At 32.0% G+C, this 20382-nt stretch overlaps 1 protein-coding gene across 7 annotated transcripts in view; it reads right to left on the bottom strand.

Moving 5' to 3' along the window:
* LOC118184736 (protein sprint-like) overlaps positions 1-20382 on the bottom strand; it is a 309002-nt gene that overhangs the window by 31334 nt on the left and 257286 nt on the right. For 3 of the 7 annotated variants that reach the window (XM_035354458.2, XM_035354463.2, XM_035354468.2), the window contains 3 exons: positions 19388-19670; positions 9822-10016; positions 917-1104 (listed from right to left, as the gene is read on the bottom strand). In XM_035354458.2, the coding sequence (XP_035210349.1) occupies positions 917-1104; positions 9822-10016; positions 19388-19670 (666 nt within the window). Of the gene's footprint in view, positions 1-916; positions 1105-9821; positions 10017-19387; positions 19671-20150; positions 20238-20382 lie in introns of those variants that run through there. The other 4 variants (XM_035354482.2, XM_035354490.2, XM_035354475.2 and 1 more) reach the window with 3 other exon arrangements.

The following is a 20382-nucleotide window of genomic DNA, read 5'->3' as shown; positions in this document are numbered from 1 at the left end:
ATAATTATTCATTGCCGATATAAAAAAGTTTACTTGTTGGGGGGAATAGAAAGCAACCAAATATGAGATGCACTTCACCTAAAAGTGAATGCTTGAAAAATTGTATAAATGAATCTTTATGCATATTAATCAAAACTCAAAATTAATTTTATAAGACAACAGATTATGCAATAAAAGTAAAGAGTTATTAAAAACTAAAAATTTACAGAGATTCATAATTCATTGCTTATTATAAAACAAGAGCACCGATGTGTATACTGAACATGCTAAATAACTTAAAGTATTACATATTTATAAATAATAAGGAATATATTTATAAATATTGGATATTTTTATTGAAAAATTATTTGCATATTCACATATAGAAATGTCAGTTAAATTTTCTAAAAATTGAAACTTTATTTCTTCATATCCAAAAATGAACATTGATTACAAGCATTTGTGGATTATTGAAATTATACCACACAAAAATTATAAGTGTTAGAAGATTTTGACTGCTTTTTATACATGGCCATTGATTTAACTAATTCTAAGCTTTCCGTTATTGTTACCAAAATAGTATTTCTTACTATTTATGAATATTGTTCATTTCTTTTGAATAAAATTTTGGATATCTGTGGAAAAGCTTGAAAATTATTTTAAATGGCATATGGAAAATGATGGAATGAAATTATTTATATAGTTCAGTTTCATAAATTATGGATATGTTACTGAATACTTAAAAAGCAATTCAAAGTGTTATAATGAAATATACACAAGTAAAAAAACTAATATGAAATTATTTACAAAAAGGTTTCCCATGTTTCATAATCTAAACACAGACAAACTAAAATATGCATATCAACAAAAACAATACTTTCAGAGTTACACTGTAGTATTTCACAACTGTTGATTTTCTAAATGGAAATTTACTCACCAGCACTGACAATAATGAGCTACCAACATAGGGATGGCATGAAAATTGTTGTCGGAGCCTTCCAGTCGCAACTGAGCATCACCCACAGTTTCGATCAAGTAGTGCTCCACATAGGGACCTTTATTTTCTGGCAGTCGAACAGACAGAGCCATAGTGTTTGGCTTGCTTGATTGACGCACTATAAAGTTCTGAACAAAAATGCATAAAACTTTAGAAAAAATCTTTTTTTTTTTTTTTTTGTCTTAAATTTCATTACAGCTTAAGAATAATAAGCATAAAAACCATATATCATACTTAAAGACAAAATGGTATATGAAGGGAAAGGAAAATGAAAACAATAAATATAGATATGAAAAAATATAAATATAAATTATTTGAATATTATGCATAACTATTGAAAAAGGATTAATTGCTTTATATATCTAACAATTATTCAATATATTTCAGATGAAGCATAGATTTAAAAGATTTTAATTCCTGGGAGCTTTCCTATGTAATTTGTGAATTTGCAGCTATACATATCAAAATCTAATATATTAAATCTGAAACACACACACATATATGTATATTTGTTGAAAGTTATTATAATTTATTATATGATTAATTTTCTCTGAAATTTTTAGGCACAAACTGTACTTGAACAATAGTCACATATCTATACCAAATTACTCCAAAGAAGAGTTAAATGGCATTGATAATTTTTTAAAGATACTTCTGTTTTCAGCATTCAAGAGAAATTCAGTTAGTACTCCCCAAAATTCCCACAATTCCATTTCAGCATGATCAAACCAAGGCAGAGTAACTGAAGTTTCAGAACCCTATTAATTCACCTTAAGTTTCATATATATATATGATAGTCCTTTTTTGACAATATGAAAGAGATGTCATTTGATTTTCCATAAAATTAGCTATGATTGCGGGATTTTAACCCGTGAGGACATGCGTCGGGCGTTCCAAAAACATAGTACAAAAATTTCTCCTTTTGGTGAAATTTTTTGACCTTCTCAATAGCTGCATTTAACATCATGTATGTGTCATTCACAAGCATTTCCAGAATTTATCCCTCACACTTTTCTTAGAAACTGGGTAGCCGGGCTTCCTAGGCCTGACGTGCGTGCTCGCATTGTCATTTAGAATTGTGAAAGAGATCAGGCAATTGCAAAAATGTCCCGCTATTTGAGTTATGACGATTAAATGAAAAGATTACTGAAACTATTAGCTGAAGTGTCGACTGATGAAGATTCAGTTAATGAAGAAGATGAAGAACAGTTTAGTGATCACCAATTGAATTATGAAGAGGAATTAGACTCAAGCAATGAATCTAGTAATGAATTAAGTATCTGTGTGTCTGCGAATTGCTATTTTGGCAAAGATAAAGTCACAAAATGTAATAAAAGAGAACCAAGACTTGCTGTGAGAAATCTTGCTAACAACATTGTGACAAAATTTCCTGGAAAATGTTAGTGAAGCAAAATTTGTGTCCTCCCCTATGAATTCTTGGCCAACGCTTATAGATTAAATAATAATAAAAATTCTAGTAGTTGTACGAACATTTATATTGAATCCACTGCCGTCAAATTTGGAAGAGAGAAAGATGCTCACAAATATTATAGAAATCAGAGCATTTATTGGTATTCTTTATTTTGGATCACGTAAATGTTCGAGACCTTTGGGGGAATGACGAAACAGGGCTTGACATGTTTCATCGAACAATATCTTACAAAAGTTTCATATTTCTAATGAGATATTTGAGATTTAATGACATAAGAGATCATCCTTCTCGAAGGGAGATGGATAAACTAGCTCTGATAAGAAATGTTTTTGAAAACTTGGTTGAAAATTGCAAACACGTTTACAGTCTTGGCAAATATGTCACAACTGACAAAAAATTAGAACCCTTTCAGGGAAAAAGAACTGTCAAAAGAATTTACTTGAGAAGTATATTCATCCCTGTTTGGATTTCAAACAAATATGATATTAGTTTCCTACACATCAAAGAAAAATAAATGCATTGTTCTGTTGTCCACCATGCATAATGACAGCACCATCGATTTTTCGACTGGAGAAGCACACCCAAAAATAAATAAATAAATAAATAAAATAAATATTTTGCGGAGAACACGGCAGGATTATTTGCAAAAAATGTGAAATGTAAGCTTTATTTTGAACCTATTTCTGTAAAAATTTAATATTGCATAAATTAGTAATAAATTTCATTTGTGATCAAAAATAAATCAGCTTGACTTTTGTTGTTAATAATACATAATTTCAGTATTAAAATTGTTTTAAAATACAATTTTATTAGATTTATTAAACTTAAAAGCATATTTTTATATTTTATATACTCTTTTTATTATTTAAATGTTTTTCTTCAATTACACAACGAATTTTTTCAGGCCTACGACACCCAATGCGCATCCTCACGTAGCTACAAGTAGGGCGCAGTACAAGTAATGCAGTTACATACTAAAGCTAAGTAAGATAATTACTGAAAAAAAAAATGTAAGAAAACATTAAAATTTTACCATCCTTTCACCCAAAGCTGAATTATACAGTAAAGTATACCAATACTACAAAAGTAAAACGTGAAGACAAAATATTCAAAACTTAGAAAAATTAACTGCAGGGATAAAACAAATTTGATTCAAACTTTATTTTGTTAAAGCTTTCAGGATATCTGCTATATTTCATTCTATAAATAATGGTGTATCATATTATTTACAACATACATGAAGCCCTCCACAGCAAAATGGATATACATATTACCGTATTTATGCGAATCTAATGCGCATCTTTTTTGGCCAAATGTAGTATTCAAAATTGGGGTGCGCATTAGATTCGATGGCGCATTAGATTCGAGTGCAAAGTTCGCCGATGACGTCAACCAAATTTCTCGACTACATTTACCATTACATTTATCGTTGATACATTATTGCATAGAGGATACAAACTGCAGAGTACGTAGCCACGAAATGGATGGCAAACAGAGAAGAATGTCATATGACGCTACTTTCAAATGTAAAGTAATTCTTTATGCTGAAAAAAAAAATGGCAATAGAAAAACAGGGAGAGAGTTCAATGTAGCTGAGAGCAATGTTTGCTTGTGGTGGCAACAGAAATTGGCACTGTTTGCAACTAAAGCTAGTAGAAAGAAATTCACTGGCCCTCGCAAAGGAAGATACCCTAAAATTGAAGAAAAAGTTTTGGAATTTGTATGTGAAAGGAGGAAGAATGGACAACCTGTGACTAGTGACACCATAAGAAATAAAGCAAAAGAGGAGGCTGAAGTTCTTGGAATACCGAAACAAGAGTTTAAGGCTAGCCGTGGATGGGTGGATCGGTTTATGAAGCGGATGGGTTTATCTCTAAGACGCCGTACAACAATATTGCAAAAGCTTCCTGCAGATTTTGAGGGAAAACTACTAACATTTCAGCGGAATGTCATCACACTTCGGAAGGAAAAGAATTTTTCAATGGGGTAAATTGGCAACGCTGATGAGACGGCAATTTGGTTTGATATGCCTCGTAACTACACCATTACGGATAAGGGGACTAAGGAAGTTATCATCAAAACTTCGGGATGTGAAAAACAACGCGTAACAGTGATGCTGGCAATAACAGCAGACGGGTGCAAACTTCCCCCTTTCTTAATCTTCAAACGGAAAACATGCCCTAAAACCCCTAAGAATGAAAAGCTGTTCCCAGATGATGTCCTGATTCGAAACCAAGAGAAGGGGTGGATGACGGAATCATTAATGCTTGATTGGCTCCAAAATGTATGGAAACACCGTCCCGGTGGGCTCTCTAATCTACCATCAATGCTTTGTCTGGACGCATTTCGTGGTCATCTCACCGACGACGTAAAAAAGATGATGCACAGCCTAGGCAGTGATCTTGTTATCATTCCTGGAGGAATTACATCTGTGTTACAACCTCTGGACATTAGTATAAATAAACCTTTTAAGGGGTACGTTCAGGCGGAGTACGAAAAATGGTTTTGTGAGCCAAACCGTGTATTGACCCCGACAGGAAAAATTAAGCGTGCTGCACCGCACATTGTTGCACACTGGGTTTCTGCTGCCTGAAAAAGCATCGAAGCACCAATGATTGTGAAATCTTTCAAGAAATGCTGTTCAAATTCATTGAATGGCAGTGACGATGACGTGCTCTGGAACGCCGAGAATGACGATGACGATGATGAGGAAAGAAGAAATGAATTTGCTTCTGACGAAAAGAGCTGCGAGGATTCCAGTGATGAAAACATTAGTGAATAAAGACGTTTACTATTAATCACTGATTGTAGAAACTGTTAGCTAGATAGAAATGTTACGATTTATTTCATGTTCATATTTTACGATAGGTACCGTATATACGGTAGTGCTAATTAACAATAATTGTTTCACATGACAATAGTCCACTAATAGGTTAATTCTATGTTCTGCTACTTTATGTATAAATCCATTGTTGTATAAAATATGTATCTAAATTTAAATAAAATTATCATACCATTAATTGATAGTTTATATACAAATCCATTGTTGTATAAAATAAGATTCAATAAATTCCTCATATCACTGATGCGCATTACATTCGCCGACAAACAATTTTTTTATTATTTAAAGTTTTAAAATGGGGATGCGCATTAGATTCGATGGCGCATTAGATTCGCATAAATACGGTATTGATGATTATTTATGTAAGAAAATTTTACTTAGATCTGTAATTTATAAATGCAACTGATTTATTTTTACTAATGCTGGCCTTTCTCCATTAGTAAGGCATAAATATGTTATTTATACAAAAGAACAAAAAAATTTTTTTCTGGTCTAAACTTATAATAAAAGAACTTTATACTATAAATGGATTATGTATATTTGATGCATTTGTTAGTACATTTCACTATTTTGTAAATCATTTTACTACCAACTATTTTCAAAAAGGCTTTAATTTCTTCCTTCCAAAATGTCCCTGGCATATGATTTAGATATTGGTAATTTCTTAAGAAATACTAATTTATTACTTGACAATATGAAAAAAGAAAGAAAGAAAGAAAAAAAAAAAAAAAAAAAAAGAAAACATCAGTCATAAAACGGTGATTGCAACTAACTTCAAATTTTAAAGCACTAATGCTTTAGTTAGGTTCAGTCCATATAATTTGATGGTACTGCTATGTTGTTATCTGTGGAACAATTATCTACACTAATTATCATTACTATTGAAAATAGCATCAGATAGCAGACACTACATCATCCAAGATTTTCGTCATTAGGTCTGTTTTGTTATTATGCCTTAACATTATATCTTGTCACTCAAATCTTCATCTTTTTCACTAAAATAATTTATCTTTTTCTTCATAATTATAACCTTTATCTGATAGATATCTAAGCATATCTTATTTTCTCATTAATTAAGCATTTTCTATGCTTAATTAATGAGAAAATTTAATGAGAAAACGTCTGTAAAATCAGAATATCATAATACCCTTTCTCCTCAAAAATTTATCTGCACACAGTAAAAAAATACGTGATCACCATTTTAATGTCACGACTACAGCTAACTAAATGAAAAGTTTGATGAAGAAATAGGAATGCAATAGTAGTTGATGCATTATATCCCTTAAAACTTCACATTTTAAGGGATACAGTTAGTTGAACAGTTAGTAGAACAGAATCTTCTCAGCTGAATAAATTTCAGAAAAATGCCCAAAGACTGTCATTTTTTAATTACTGAATTTGGAAGAAGACTGTATTTTTAGAAAAATTATGCACAAAAACCTTTCACACATCGCAAATAAAGTATTATAAAGAGATAAAAATTACAATTATGTAATATTCATTTTTTGCACATATATGTAGTAAGCTTATTTTACATGAATTACCTATGTAATGATGACTTGTTTCACATATGCAAGTAGTAATAAACAATTTAAATAGCTTTACATTTCATATTTATATCACATTTGGAAATTTTAGCTAAAACTTAATATTTCATCTCAATATGGTTTATTTTAAAATAAGGAGGCATGCAGAAAGAGTATTTTTTGGTATATTCTAAAACAAGCAACAAAAGAAAATGAAAACCTGCTAATTACAGTAATGTAACTTAAGCTATTTTATATACTTTTAATAATAAGATTATAAAAGTTTATTAATTTGTTATAAAACTTTTCTAAGTGAAACCTACAGCAAATGCAACACAGTATAAAGGCAGATATTTCACAATGAATTCAACAGTAAAAAGAAAAAAAGGGGTTAACAACTACAAACTTGTTTTTACCAGGGCCAGTGCCAAAGCTGGTACAATTGGTGCAGCTGTACTATGAGGCAGAATTTGGGAGCAGCAAAATTGAATTTATTTAGAATTTATTGAAGCACTGAGCACACAAATTTAAGGATGGCAAAGTTCTTAGAAGTTAGGGCAGGCACTGGGAAAAAAAAAATTAAAGTTGTTAAAATTTTTAAAAGTTCGAGAGGCACCAGGCAAAAAAATTTAGGACTCGCAGATTGCACCAGATGGCAAAATGCCCAGCATCAGCCCTGGTACTTGAAGTCGAGTAATGACATCTAAAAAATATAAAAACAGAAAAAGTTAACTAAAATAAATAATACAGGATAGTCAAAAACTAAATTTCAGAAATGAGATGCCCGTACCACAAATGGACAAATCAGGCAGCACAAAAAAGGGTTACTTGTATTGACGTATGGGTAAAATTGTTAAGTGGTTTATCAGCTATGGCAAATCAGACAAAGGCTATCTCTTTAAGAAAAAGGATGCTTTCGAGGGAGATTTTCTGAATAATATTCATACTCCACATGAGAAAAAGTATAAAAATGTTTATGCAACCAGCCCATTTGCTAAAATTTGAGCACAGGTTGAACTACTAATGTCAAGCAGCTCAATCTACTTAATCACTGGCAAGCTTTGAGTTAGATAGAAAAAGTACAAATGCTGTACTTTTTTACAACAGTACACATTCCATATATATAAGTTATAATAATTCAAAGTTTTTATTAATATAGAATAAAAGAATTTAAAAAATTAAAATGTTATCCATAAGACTAAATTTATTGAGTGTTCTATAATAGGCTGATGGTTTTCAAAAATTTAAAACAGGAAATCAGTTAAGGTTACAAAAACAATTCGTGCAGCAAATTCATGTGACAGGGTACAAATTTTTCCTCCTAGAGTTCCTGGTTTAGTTCAAAAAGTTTGACAGATGGCATTGCAGAATATAAATCCATAAATTAAAGAAAATTAACTGAAAATCAGATCACAATTTGTGAAAGTTTTTTAGTATGTGAAAATTACATTATAATATTTTTTAAATGTCTACCATCAGCTGCAATCATATGTTTTGATGGAAGGACGAAAATTAGCAAATATTTTTTGTAAAAAGGTCAATGGAATGACTACACCTTCGTCACTGATTAGCTTTATGTTCTTTAATTTTCTCAAGCGTTCAGCTATTTTTCTAGTACACTGCATCCTTCAAATGACACTAAAGGAAGAAATCACATGGATTGAAATCTGGTTAATACAGTGGCCATTCTACTTCATTTCCTATGAAATACGAGTAATTTTAAGATATTACAAGGTTATCAAAATATTCCTCCAGGATGTCGTGGATTATTACTTCCAGGATATTATCCTATTAATCAGGGTGTTATGAAGGATTCAACAAATGCATTTTCAATAACTCACAAAATCGTGCAAAATTTTAACATATTGTTCTAAAGTCACTGTATTACATTAAAAAAGAGTCCAGTTATACCTCTTCTGGAAACAGCTGCCTATACAGTCACTTCTTGAGAACATAGTGATTGTGGAACCCACACATGAGAGTTCTCAGTTCCCCAAATTTGAGAATTTTGCTTACTGATGAATCCATCGAGAGGGCAATGTGCTTCATCTGAAACCATATAGAGTTCACATTTTTAATATTGCCATCAATGATTTCCAACATTTCATTTGCAAACATTTTCCCTTTCTCTACAGATATAGCCTGAAGCAGTTGCTATGTTTGAATTTTGTGCAGGAACAAGGCCATTTTGTGCAGGAACATTGTGCATTATCCTTATGCACCGCCATTTTGCTTCAAATGACGTGTGGCTGCAGTTTTTCAGACCAATTTTTCTAGGACAAATGCAATTGAATCCTCAATGACCTATGTATTTGTTTTTGTAATAACCAACTTGTTTTCCAACAGTTCTAATTTTCTCATCCACAGCCCTACCTATTCATTTGAATTTCTCATACAATGTTTTTATTGTATTCAGGTGAGGATCATTAGCGACTTGGAATTTGCACTGAAAGCTTCGTCTTGTTTTAATACTCTTCCCCATTCTGTAGAATTCCAATACAAGAGAAATGAATTTCCTCCAATGAATACATCATCTACAACACTTTCCTACAGAATGTGCAGTTCAGCTATCTGCTGCTTGTTCAGTCAGAGATACAAAACATCAACCCCTTCCGTGAATGAGCATTTGGAAAAGACCAGAAGGGATTTGCAGTGCCACCTGATGGAATTTTACTATGGATTTTTAAACTAAAGCTAGGAACTTGGAGGGGAGATTTATGCCCAGTCACAGGAAATTGTTGCAAGAATTGTTTTCTTAACTTGACCAGCTTTCCTGTTATAAGTTTTTGAAAATTGTCAGTCTATTTTAGGACACCTGGTATTTGTAACGTATTACTATTCACCTCAAACATCAGACATACCTTTATGGATACTCCTTGTTCATGTTTTATCACAGGTAGTGATTAAGCATACAGAATCGCTTATCTCATTACAATCGTCTATTACCTATTTGGCTTTGGAACACATTTGCAATAAAATTTAAATATTTCAAAAGTAAAAATTCTCAGGCATTGTCTTATATTTTTAAATAATGCCATTTCTTACCCCTACATCTTTCCCTTGCAATAAATGTACTGCTCCAGCTCGTCCAATTCCTGGGAGGAACCATATAGGATGCGTTCGTATTAAGCGTTCCAGTAAGCCTATGTCACATGGTGCAAAGCTGCTACTTGTATGACTGCTATCACCATCAGATGTTTCTTGAACAGAACTCACTGAAGAGCTGCTAACCATCGCAGACTGAAATTACGCATTAAGAATTAAGTAAAGATTTTAAAGTAATAATTATACAGACTAGAAGATACTGAAATTAATTGAATTCCCTCTAAAGATTAACTCAAACAATATAAGTGTTTTAAACTTTGAACTCTAAACGTTTACAAAGAAATATTTGATAAATATTTTTAAAATGTACAGCTACATACAAAATTATTTTACTTTTAAAAATTAAAATAATTTTCCTGACAATTTTACTATGGATTTCTTGTGCTACTAAATTTGACGTATAAATATGTGTATAGAGGGTTTGGCTTATTTGCTATATTTGATTATGGCAAAGCACTCAAAGACTATCTTCCTAAGGAGAAGGACCCTTTGTGGAGGACTTTCTAAGGGAAATTGGCTTGTACACTCATTACACATGGAGAAAACCATAAAAATGTCCCTGCAGCCAGTCTGTTTGCCAGAATTTGAACCCAGGGTCAAACTACTAGTGTTCAGCAACTTTAATGCTCAGGAGCTGATGGGCAGAATACAGATTAATAGCTATCAGATGTTTATTTTTTATTCAAAGCACAATTTTTGTTTTTATATATTGTGTCTCAAGAAGTCCTTGCCCTGGTTTAATTTTTGCAGCTGTTGGTCATAGACATACACTTTCAGCTGCAAAAAGTTACAAAAATATTTTGAATGAAGCAAAAATTAATGTTTTTTTACTTAATTAAAGAACTCATTCCAATTAAGCATTTTAGCTAATTCAATTTTGAGTGAAAAGCAATTTCTGCAGGAAAATTGATATTACTTGAATAATTGCCCCCCTAAGTAGGATAGTTCTTTGGTGCTATGCATTGGTTCTTGATCCCTTCTATTCATGGAAATATTTGGCCTAGCTTGAATTGCCGGTTTGGCATCGCCTTATTACTTGAGTAAAGGACGAAACACCTTCGTATTTATTTCTTAATTATTGTTCATTGAACGGGAGTTGGTTTGTTCCCCTTGAAAAGTCAACTAATTTCTGATCAATGGCAATGATTACTTGCATTTAATTTATTTTCTTTTTACAACTGAAATTTTGTTATTCATGATTTAATTCAAGTTCCCGTTAAACATTTTTAACAATTTACATTCAAGTTACTTTAAAACAATTTTTGAAATTGAACTTACTAACTATGGATTCACTCTTTTAAGATAATTCTACTAAAATTAATCTTAGGAGATAATATAATCAATATTTCTTTAATAAATATATATATATATATGTATATGTATATTCAATTTATGATGTCAGTACAGGAATGCACTATTGGCATAGAAGGTGTGGAAATGTTACTACTATTTAATAAAACTATACTAATAGTTATGTTATTGGTATACTGATGTTGACATGAGACGGGGGAACCTGCAATCCCACTTTCAACAGAAAGTTATAATTTTCTTATTCATTTCAGCAGGTTTTAAGGATCATATCATTCACATATATAGACAACACCCTCTTATAAAAGCTTTAATTGTAAAATAAACTGTAACAAACGTAAGGATTAAGGATTCTATATGCATACAAGATCAACTGAAAACCCAGGCTCCAACTGAAAATAACTCAGAAACTTTACATAATAAAATAACATTTAGTATATACTTAATACAGAACTTCGCATCAGTGGATTTCATAACATACACATTTTTTCATTTGGCTCACGATATAATGGAAATATGTGCATATCTGACTGTACAACACACTGCTGGCCATAAAAATTGCAACACCAGAAAGGAATGATCTGACGAACGTCAAAATCACACGAAAGGAAGAAAAGGCTTTGATATGCAAATAATTAATATTTCAGCCCATTTAGACAATGCAGGAGAGAGAAACGACATCTGAAGATCTGCATAAAAGAAAAGTTGTGTTGTGGATTTCTCAATTGGAAAGCACTTTGTGAGGTCGGAAGTTTGCTTAAAATATCATGTTATGTCTCGAATAATAATAAGAAATGCTTACCAGCAAATGTTGGAATGTGATAGAGACAGGATCTTTGCCTATCAAGAGTGTAGATTACCGCTCTGTGATATCGCCTATTGCACTGGTCGACATCCAACCACTGTCATGCGAATATGGAATCAATGGATTGCTGAGGGTCATACTGAACAGCATGCAGGATCTCAATGCCCTCTGATGAGATATTGTGAGGTCAGCCCTGCAAAACCATACGACTACAACACGGACCATTAGTCAGGAAATGGCCATGTTTGCAGCACGCTAGTATCTGCTCATACGGTGCATTGGTGTTTGCAGCTGCGTGGATTATCAACATGATTACCATTACTTCGGCTTCCCTTGACAATGTAGCATAGAGAGAGACAGTGACTCTGGTGTGTCAAACAACAAAGCTGGATCCAGGAGAGGCACAACATGCGGCAGACACATGGATTTGAAAAGGTCCTTGCTCTTTTCCCAACGGTCATACAGGCTTGAAAAGAGCATGGTTCTAAGGAGAGAGAGGAGGTTGTTTCTCCAATCTAGGTCAGTTCCCAAGATAGAGTGGTCTGTGAAGCAACATTCATTTAGTGTGGAAGCCTATTTTTCCAATGCCCGCACGATCATCTGCATGTGGCGTGCCTTCTGTTTAAAGTTCAAATCGACACCCGCAGTTCCCAATCAAAATCGAATTCTCGCATGGGTTAATGCCTTCAGGGATAACAGGAGTGTGTACATGATAAGAAGGGGTCCTCAAAGAACTCTTGCCCAGAAAACATCGAGAGAGTTCAAGCTGCAATTGAACAATCTTCCACGTGTTCAATTTGTAAACAGGCAGGTGTCCTTGGCATTTCAAGATGAGCCATTCAACGAATCATTAAAGAACACCTTCATTTACACCCCTACAAGATGGTTGTTGTCCAAGAATTGAAACCATGTGATTTTGAAGTGTGAAAACATGCTTGCTGTATTGCCTCGAGACGCTATTGTTTTCTTCTCTGACGAGGCACATTTTCACCTCAGTAGCTGTGTTAACAAGCAGAATATGCACTATTGGAGTGGGACAAATCCTAGGCAGCTCCACCAGAGGCCCCTATGTTCTGACAGAGACACAGTCTGGAGTGCAGTGTCGAGGGCGGGGATCATTGGCCCATACTTTTTTTGAAGAAAATGATCAAGCGACAACTGTCACTTCTGCATGTTTACCTGAACATGATCCAGGAATTTTTCTCTGCTGATCTGGAGCAGATGGACCTGGAAGTTATCTGGTTTCAGCAGGACAGGACTATGGCCCATACAACAAGAGTTTGCACGGACATTTTGCATGACCAATTTCCCCGGCGCCTCATCTCTCAACGAGGCAATTTAAACTGACCATTGCACTCTCCAGATTTGGCCCCCTGTGATTTTTTCTTGTGGGGCTACCTAAAATCCCTTGTTTAAAACGGACCTCCCAGGACCCTGAAAGGCCCTCAAAGAAAACATTCAGGCCAATATCCTTCAAATTCTTGTGGAAATGCTGGAAAGAATCCACAAAAACTTCAGACAAAGGCTTATGCAATGTTTGGACTGTGAGGGCTGCTATTTGGCCGATACATTATTAAAAACTGTGTAAACTCAAACCTCCCATGTATGTGAATATGAAAAATATAAAGAACATGGTCATTCTTGAATATTTTGCATTTTATTGATTTTTGAAATCCATGTGTCTGCCGCACGCCTCCCTGTACAATAAATTATCTTTGTATTTGCTTTTCTTCATGGTGTTGCAATTTTAATGGCTAGCAGTGTACTTAAAAAAATATTATGTTTACCTGTGCATAATAAAAATCAAACTGAGTAAAAATGCAGCCATAAGCTGTGGTAAAAAAAAATATGTTACTTGCACCTCAAAAAGATCAAATATATGTACATGTGTAAAAAAAAAAAAAAAAAAAAAAAAAAAAAAAAGAAGAGGAACAAAAGATTAAATTTCAATTGCTAAATTTAAGAATGGAATACATTTTTGGTACTATTGTTGATAACTTCAAAATATCACAGTTCTACAATTAATTAGATGATATCCATGTGCTTTGTAGTTTATGCCTAATCTTCCCATTCACAAAAGATCAGGCAATTAAACTGAGATTTTGATATCCCTTAAAAGTATTTAGTTCGTCAGATGCACTGTATGCTTTCAAAATTAAAATCATTTACATTTAGAAGCATATTCTTCATTGCTAAATTTCTTTCCTTTTTTGGAAAGTAGAATGCTAGCAATTTTTTTCTAATAAAACAATTCAGTACATTTTAAATTTCGGACCTATGATATGCACAGCAGTTGTAAAAGCCTGGTTTCTCTAGCTAGAGTAGTCTCTTACCTGCTAATGCATTGCTTAATTAATGCCCTGAAATAAAGTTATGCAGAGGATCAAATAACTCATAACACACCACTCTTCTTACACAAAATCATTTGCACAACAAAATTTTCTTCATATAAATGGAGTTAATGTCAACAGGCAACCTGAATTCAATCACAGTTTTCTGTATTGTGGAGTTGTCATATAAAATATGTTTTTTCATAGCTATATATATACTAAAAAAATCATATACAGCATTATTTTGCTAGAACTAAGTCACAGCAAGGACAAGTACTTTCACACGTTGTCTTCTAGATTGAACTAAGACACAGTCTTCTATTTTCCTCTTGGATCTTTCGCAGATGATAAAGTTTATTTTTATGTCTTAAATAGTAACTCTTACTCAAGTTCCAGTTTAGTTTAAACATATTTTTATTCTCCAGTTAACTTTATTTGGTTGACACATTTTTTATGTTAAAGATCAAAATCTTTATTTTTAAATTACACTTGTTTTTGCACATTTCTAGAGATCAGAGCTTCTTCTCTCTAAACAGAAAATAAATTATTTGCAAAATTTCAGTAGCATTATTATTAACAAAATCTAATTTAATTAGTTAGTTAATTTATGTTGAATACTTTGGTAAGGTATTTGATACTTTGAAAAAGTGAGAGTCAGCATTTGAAAATACCAGGATAATATTTGGTTTTAAAATGTGATCATAAGGTGTGCAATTAATAATTATCAATCAAATACATGTTTTATGGATTTGATGATGAATTACAAATACAATTCCAAATGTAAAGATAAGCACATAATATTTGTTTAATTGCATAATTTTTATACATGCTATTAATGACATAATCAGTAATCAACAATTTAATTTGAAGCAAAATTATACCAACAAATATTAGATAATATGCAAATATTCACCTGTTTTTACCCCTATACTTAATGCACTCTATACATTTTTATAAACATACATACACTTAAAAAGTATACACATATAAATTTTTTAAATTTATTAATATATAAGAATAAAATTCCTGTATAACAAAAATTTATACATTTATTAACTGTCAATAATATGATCACATTTAATCTAAATATGTTACCAATACACATAACACTCATGATACAAAATATAGCATAGCCACATATAAAAGTTTTAAAGATATATATTTCCTTATAAAAATTATTTGTTTCAAAATAAACAATTATTATTTTGCATCAAATTTAATAAAACAATTTCAATGGAAAAATATAAATTGTAGTTTAGTTAATAACTTACTTTTATTTATGTCATGAAAGAAAATTTCTACCAATTTTAACTTAAAAAATTATATATAACTTAAACATGATGATTCAGTATTTTTAGTTAAAATAATTCCTATATACTCAATGGGTAATTCCCTCTGTGCGATAAGTAAATTTCTCCTACCTGAATAACATTTTTTTAAAAATTAGATCAAAAGTACTAAGAAGATGTCAATTTAATTCTGCAAAATGCATTCCATAATTTCGCTTTTTTTGACAGTTCTTGTTCAGCAGAAACTTCAAAATTTGAAGAATTTTTTAAAATTATGACAATAAATTAGAGAAAGATTAGCAGAATATGAAGAATGAGGTAGAATGTTGAATAATTCAATGTAAAGTTTTCCAAGGTTATGCTTATAACTTGCAATCTGACACTGTCATGGAAAAAGATGTTCTTTTCTATCAATTAATTCTCACTACCTTGCTTTTACCTTTTGATGGACAATTTTCATTTCATCTGTATATGACTATGTAATGAGCTTTCAGTACTTTTGTTATTAAAAAGCTGTAATTTATAATTCTATCCAAAAAAATGCATGAAATTCAATTTTGGAAAAGACTGATGAGACTCATAATCAATAATATTTTATACATTGCCTAGATCTTGAGCTCTTCTCATACAACAGCCATTTTCCCCTCTCAAAATTCCTTGACTAAATTCATAAGAGCTTCTTGGATTGAGTTGCTTTAAATGATGCTGATTATGGCACTTTTGCTACATCAGACATCTTCAAGGTTTGGAACTTTGGATTTAAATGCCGCAAATCATCATTTAAGCTTTTATTCTTAAAGTACATCTGAGTCAAAAGCTATGTGCATTAAGTTATCTCTACAGGTTGATATCCCAGTTTAAACACAAAGCTAAAAAAGGTGGAGAATCATATTTCCCCTTATTCCAAAAATTTATAAAATAAATTAAAGCTAAAAAATTTTTTCTAAACAGAAAGAAGCTTGCATAATGATAAATGAAACAACAACGTTTGAAAATGAAATACCTGTAAGTTGATATAAAACTGTCACATAAAGTACTTGTGGAAATTTCCCTGATGGCCTAGCATAATAATATAAAATACATACATACAAGTGAAAGTTTTACAATAGAACTGTTAACATTTAATATACACCATTTCTCCACCACAGGAAATAAAGCCATCATTTTGACAGATTAATAATGGTTATGTTACAAAATAAAAAAAACATTAATTTTATTATTGCATTATGATATATAAATTAGTATTAACTAAGCATTTGGTGAAAATTAATGTTAAAAAGAAGCAAATGTTAAAAGAAGAAAAATAGAAATAAATGTTAACAGAGGAAAATAAAGTTAATACAGCATTACAACAGAAAAAATAATATTTTATATCCATATCATTTACCAAACCATGTAAACTTTGATTTCTTTGTTATCGTGTAAATCTAACTCCTCAAAATTTCTAAATATTTTAAAGTGATGACATGTATCAATATTGCTACTAAAGTATGAATAAAGGTGATAATGATGTATAATGATTAATAGTGCATGCATAGTAGGTCATGTGGCATGCTATGGTAGACTGTAAAATACAAAAGTCTATTTGGTATTCAAGTGCTATCAGAAAAGGATCAATAAGAGCCGAACATTCCAGCTAGCATAGACAATGCCTCATAGATCTCAATGAGATGAATACTCTCAGTTAACATCTGAGGAAAGGGAGCCAGTGATGCTCAGCAAAGTGCATGCTGAAGTATTTCCAGACATTCAGAGAAGGAAGTGGAATGTAGGGTTGAATGATAAAATTCCACAGATTGAAATGTCTAGTTTTCTTCAATATGGCACATAAATCCAAAGCTACTTAGCACCATCAGTAAGTACACTGTGTCCAGCCAACCAATTGCAACAGGTTACATGAAATAGGGCTGCAGGGATAACAAGCAATAACTTGTATGTCAGTAAGTATTTGACACAAAGCTACATGCCTAGCATAGTAATCATAATTGGATCACAACATTAGTCTATAGTCACAGACATTATCATCTATTCTCACTTTAACATGCGGCTGAATGTGAATGATAGTCACAGACAGGTACGATGGTATCCATCAGAAAGCCATATGCCAATGGCAACTAACACACCAGCTGAATAACTAGCATCGTAGGATAGAAATAAGTTGAATAATTAACATTGGGATAACAAATCATTTTGATAACTTGTGCACATTTTCAGTCATATAACTGCAGGTCAAAACACCATGCAAGTAGGAAAACATGAGGTTTACAGTAATGCAGGGTTCCCAACAAGGGAAAGGGGGGATTTCATAATTTCAGAGGGATGCAGTTAAGCTTTCATTTACCTATTAAGAACTCAGTTTATGAACATAAAAAAAAACTAACATAAAAAACATAAAAAAGTCAAAATTTTGGTCTTTATCAACATTTTCTATACTTTTTTTGCATTTAATTTATAAAACATATTAAGAAATAATACAAATTTAAAAAAATGTGTATGTATTTTGTGAGTTTTGGAAAGGAGGGAGGAATATAATGTAGCAGTGGTGAAAGGGGTGCATAGGGCAAAAATGGTTGAAAACCACTCTATTATAGATTCCAGCATAACAATGCCAAACTACACATTGCAAAAAGAATTCTCAGCATTATGCAGAAGACTAACATCCTCCTTTGGCCACTAGCCACTCCAAATATCTTCCTCATCAAACACCTATTAAAACTGTTGGAAGTAAGGTGCATCAGGGACTGACGCTAGCTTTCCTGGAGGACCTATGAATCACTGTTGGTGCAGCTTGGCAACAGATACTCTAGGTGAACATTAATTACTTCCCTGACAGCATGCCTCACAACAAAGACACCTGTATCATTGCTTATGGTAGAAACACTAGAAAATGAATAAAAAATCAAGTATTGAATATTGTCTATCATTCTTGATCATTTGTATACCTAAGATATTTCTACCATTCCAGCATGATTTACATGTCAGGTATTGCATCATGGTATTGTGATTTTACTTTTGATGAGTGTATAAATAAAAATAAAAATTATATAATTAACAGAATGTTTTAATTTAACTTTTGAGAAGGCTAGTAATCTGCAAATAAGTGAATGTAAGAGTTGTTTGTATAGTAATTATAAACTTTGAAAAGGTTAGTAATCTACAAATAAGTTAATGTAAGTATTGTTTATGTGTTAAGGTTACATTAAGTTATTTGGAGTAGCAAAAGTACCTGGGGCTATCTGCTTTAAGGGGGGATGCTTTCATAGAGAAACCTCTAAGGCATCAAAAATCAAACTACATCTTACATGTTGTGATATTGAGGACATCTGAATTGCTTTGTATAGTATTTAATAATGTTTTTTTAAACAAATCAACAGAACCTTGATGGGAACTAGCACTAGTACATTCAAAAATATTTTTCTCAATGAATTCTATTTTTCATTCTGTGTTCTATTTTTTCAACGAAGATTAGATATGCATAAATTACTTCAGTGCTTTTAGAAAATTAGGTCTATCCAATATGCCAGTAAAGATACTACAATATATTTCTTTCTAGCAATTAATTTATGCAATTTGAAAACTAATAATAATTTACATCCTGACTAACATCTTATACACCAAACCATAATATGTGATAAACTCCATATTTTCTTGACAATGTCATAAATGCTTCTTAAGTACCTTGGTTAATTTATTAATTGTGTTAGAGAAGATTAGTAATAAAGAAAAATGCAAAAGTCCAAATAAAGATTAGAAAAGACCGAGAGAGAGAGATACCTGAGCACCAACCGAGGAAGAAGCCTGCATGCCTTGGAGGTGCGCAGAATAGTCAGCAGGATAGTGTAGAGGAGGAGGCACAGACCTAGGGGGAGGTGCAGGAGGCGGAGGCGAAGGGGAGGAAGTACTAGTGGGGGTAGTCCTACCATCACAGCTGTCTGATGTTGGGGTCTCCGCAAACAGGGACTTACTGCTTCTGTACTCGCCGCTCGGGTCTTCAGCCCCGAGGAATGAGGTATCCGGTCCAGCTCCTCGCATGAACTGCTCCAATAAAGTGGCATGGCTGAAAATAACAGAATTATCAATAATCCATAAAGGTAAATAAATATATTTTGAATTAAATAACAAGAATGCAAAATTTAAAATGTGCATCATAGCATTTCTAAAAATGTACACATTCTGGTTTTTCAAAGTTTATCATACATCACGGACCACTTATAATTTCAAGAGAATACAAAACTGTATGAAATTTAGGATGACATTTGAAAGCATAGCTTTTGGATATTTTAATTCTGCAGAAAATAGCTTGATTTGTGATTAAAAAAAAAGTTTTTCAATTATTTCATTACAAAATTAAAAAAGTCACACATATAAATTAGAAGTTAAAAAAAAAAAAAAAAAAAAAAAAAAAAAACACCTCAAATTCGTTTATGTTTCCTTGAAAAAGTCCGAGTTGAATATATTGAGTTAATTAATATAATGAAAAGAAAGTAACACACATAAGTAAAAATTCTAATTAAAATTATATAAAGGTATAACTTACCACAACAACAAAAACAATGCTTAAAGTAACCCATTGTTGAGACAAAATGAGCAGTTAATTTGCTGATCACACACCCTGCACTGGTGTTCACATCTTTCAACCACAAACTCATTTTGAATAAAACGTCATATGCAAAGTTTGGGTGTGTTTCATTTTTATTAGTTTTTATTCAGAAAAGATGCAGTGAATGGCTGTTCTCAAGATAAGAACTTATCTCCAAAAGAAGTAAACA

Source organism: Stegodyphus dumicola, chromosome 2 (genome assembly GCF_044657685.1).
Source record: "Stegodyphus dumicola isolate Sdum_Otavi_A_Nest chromosome 2, ASM4465768v1".
Classification (NCBI taxonomy): domain Eukaryota; kingdom Metazoa; phylum Arthropoda; class Arachnida; order Araneae; family Eresidae; genus Stegodyphus; species Stegodyphus dumicola.
Note: the sequence above shows the minus strand (reverse complement) of the source record. Positions and strands in the feature narration are given on the sequence as shown.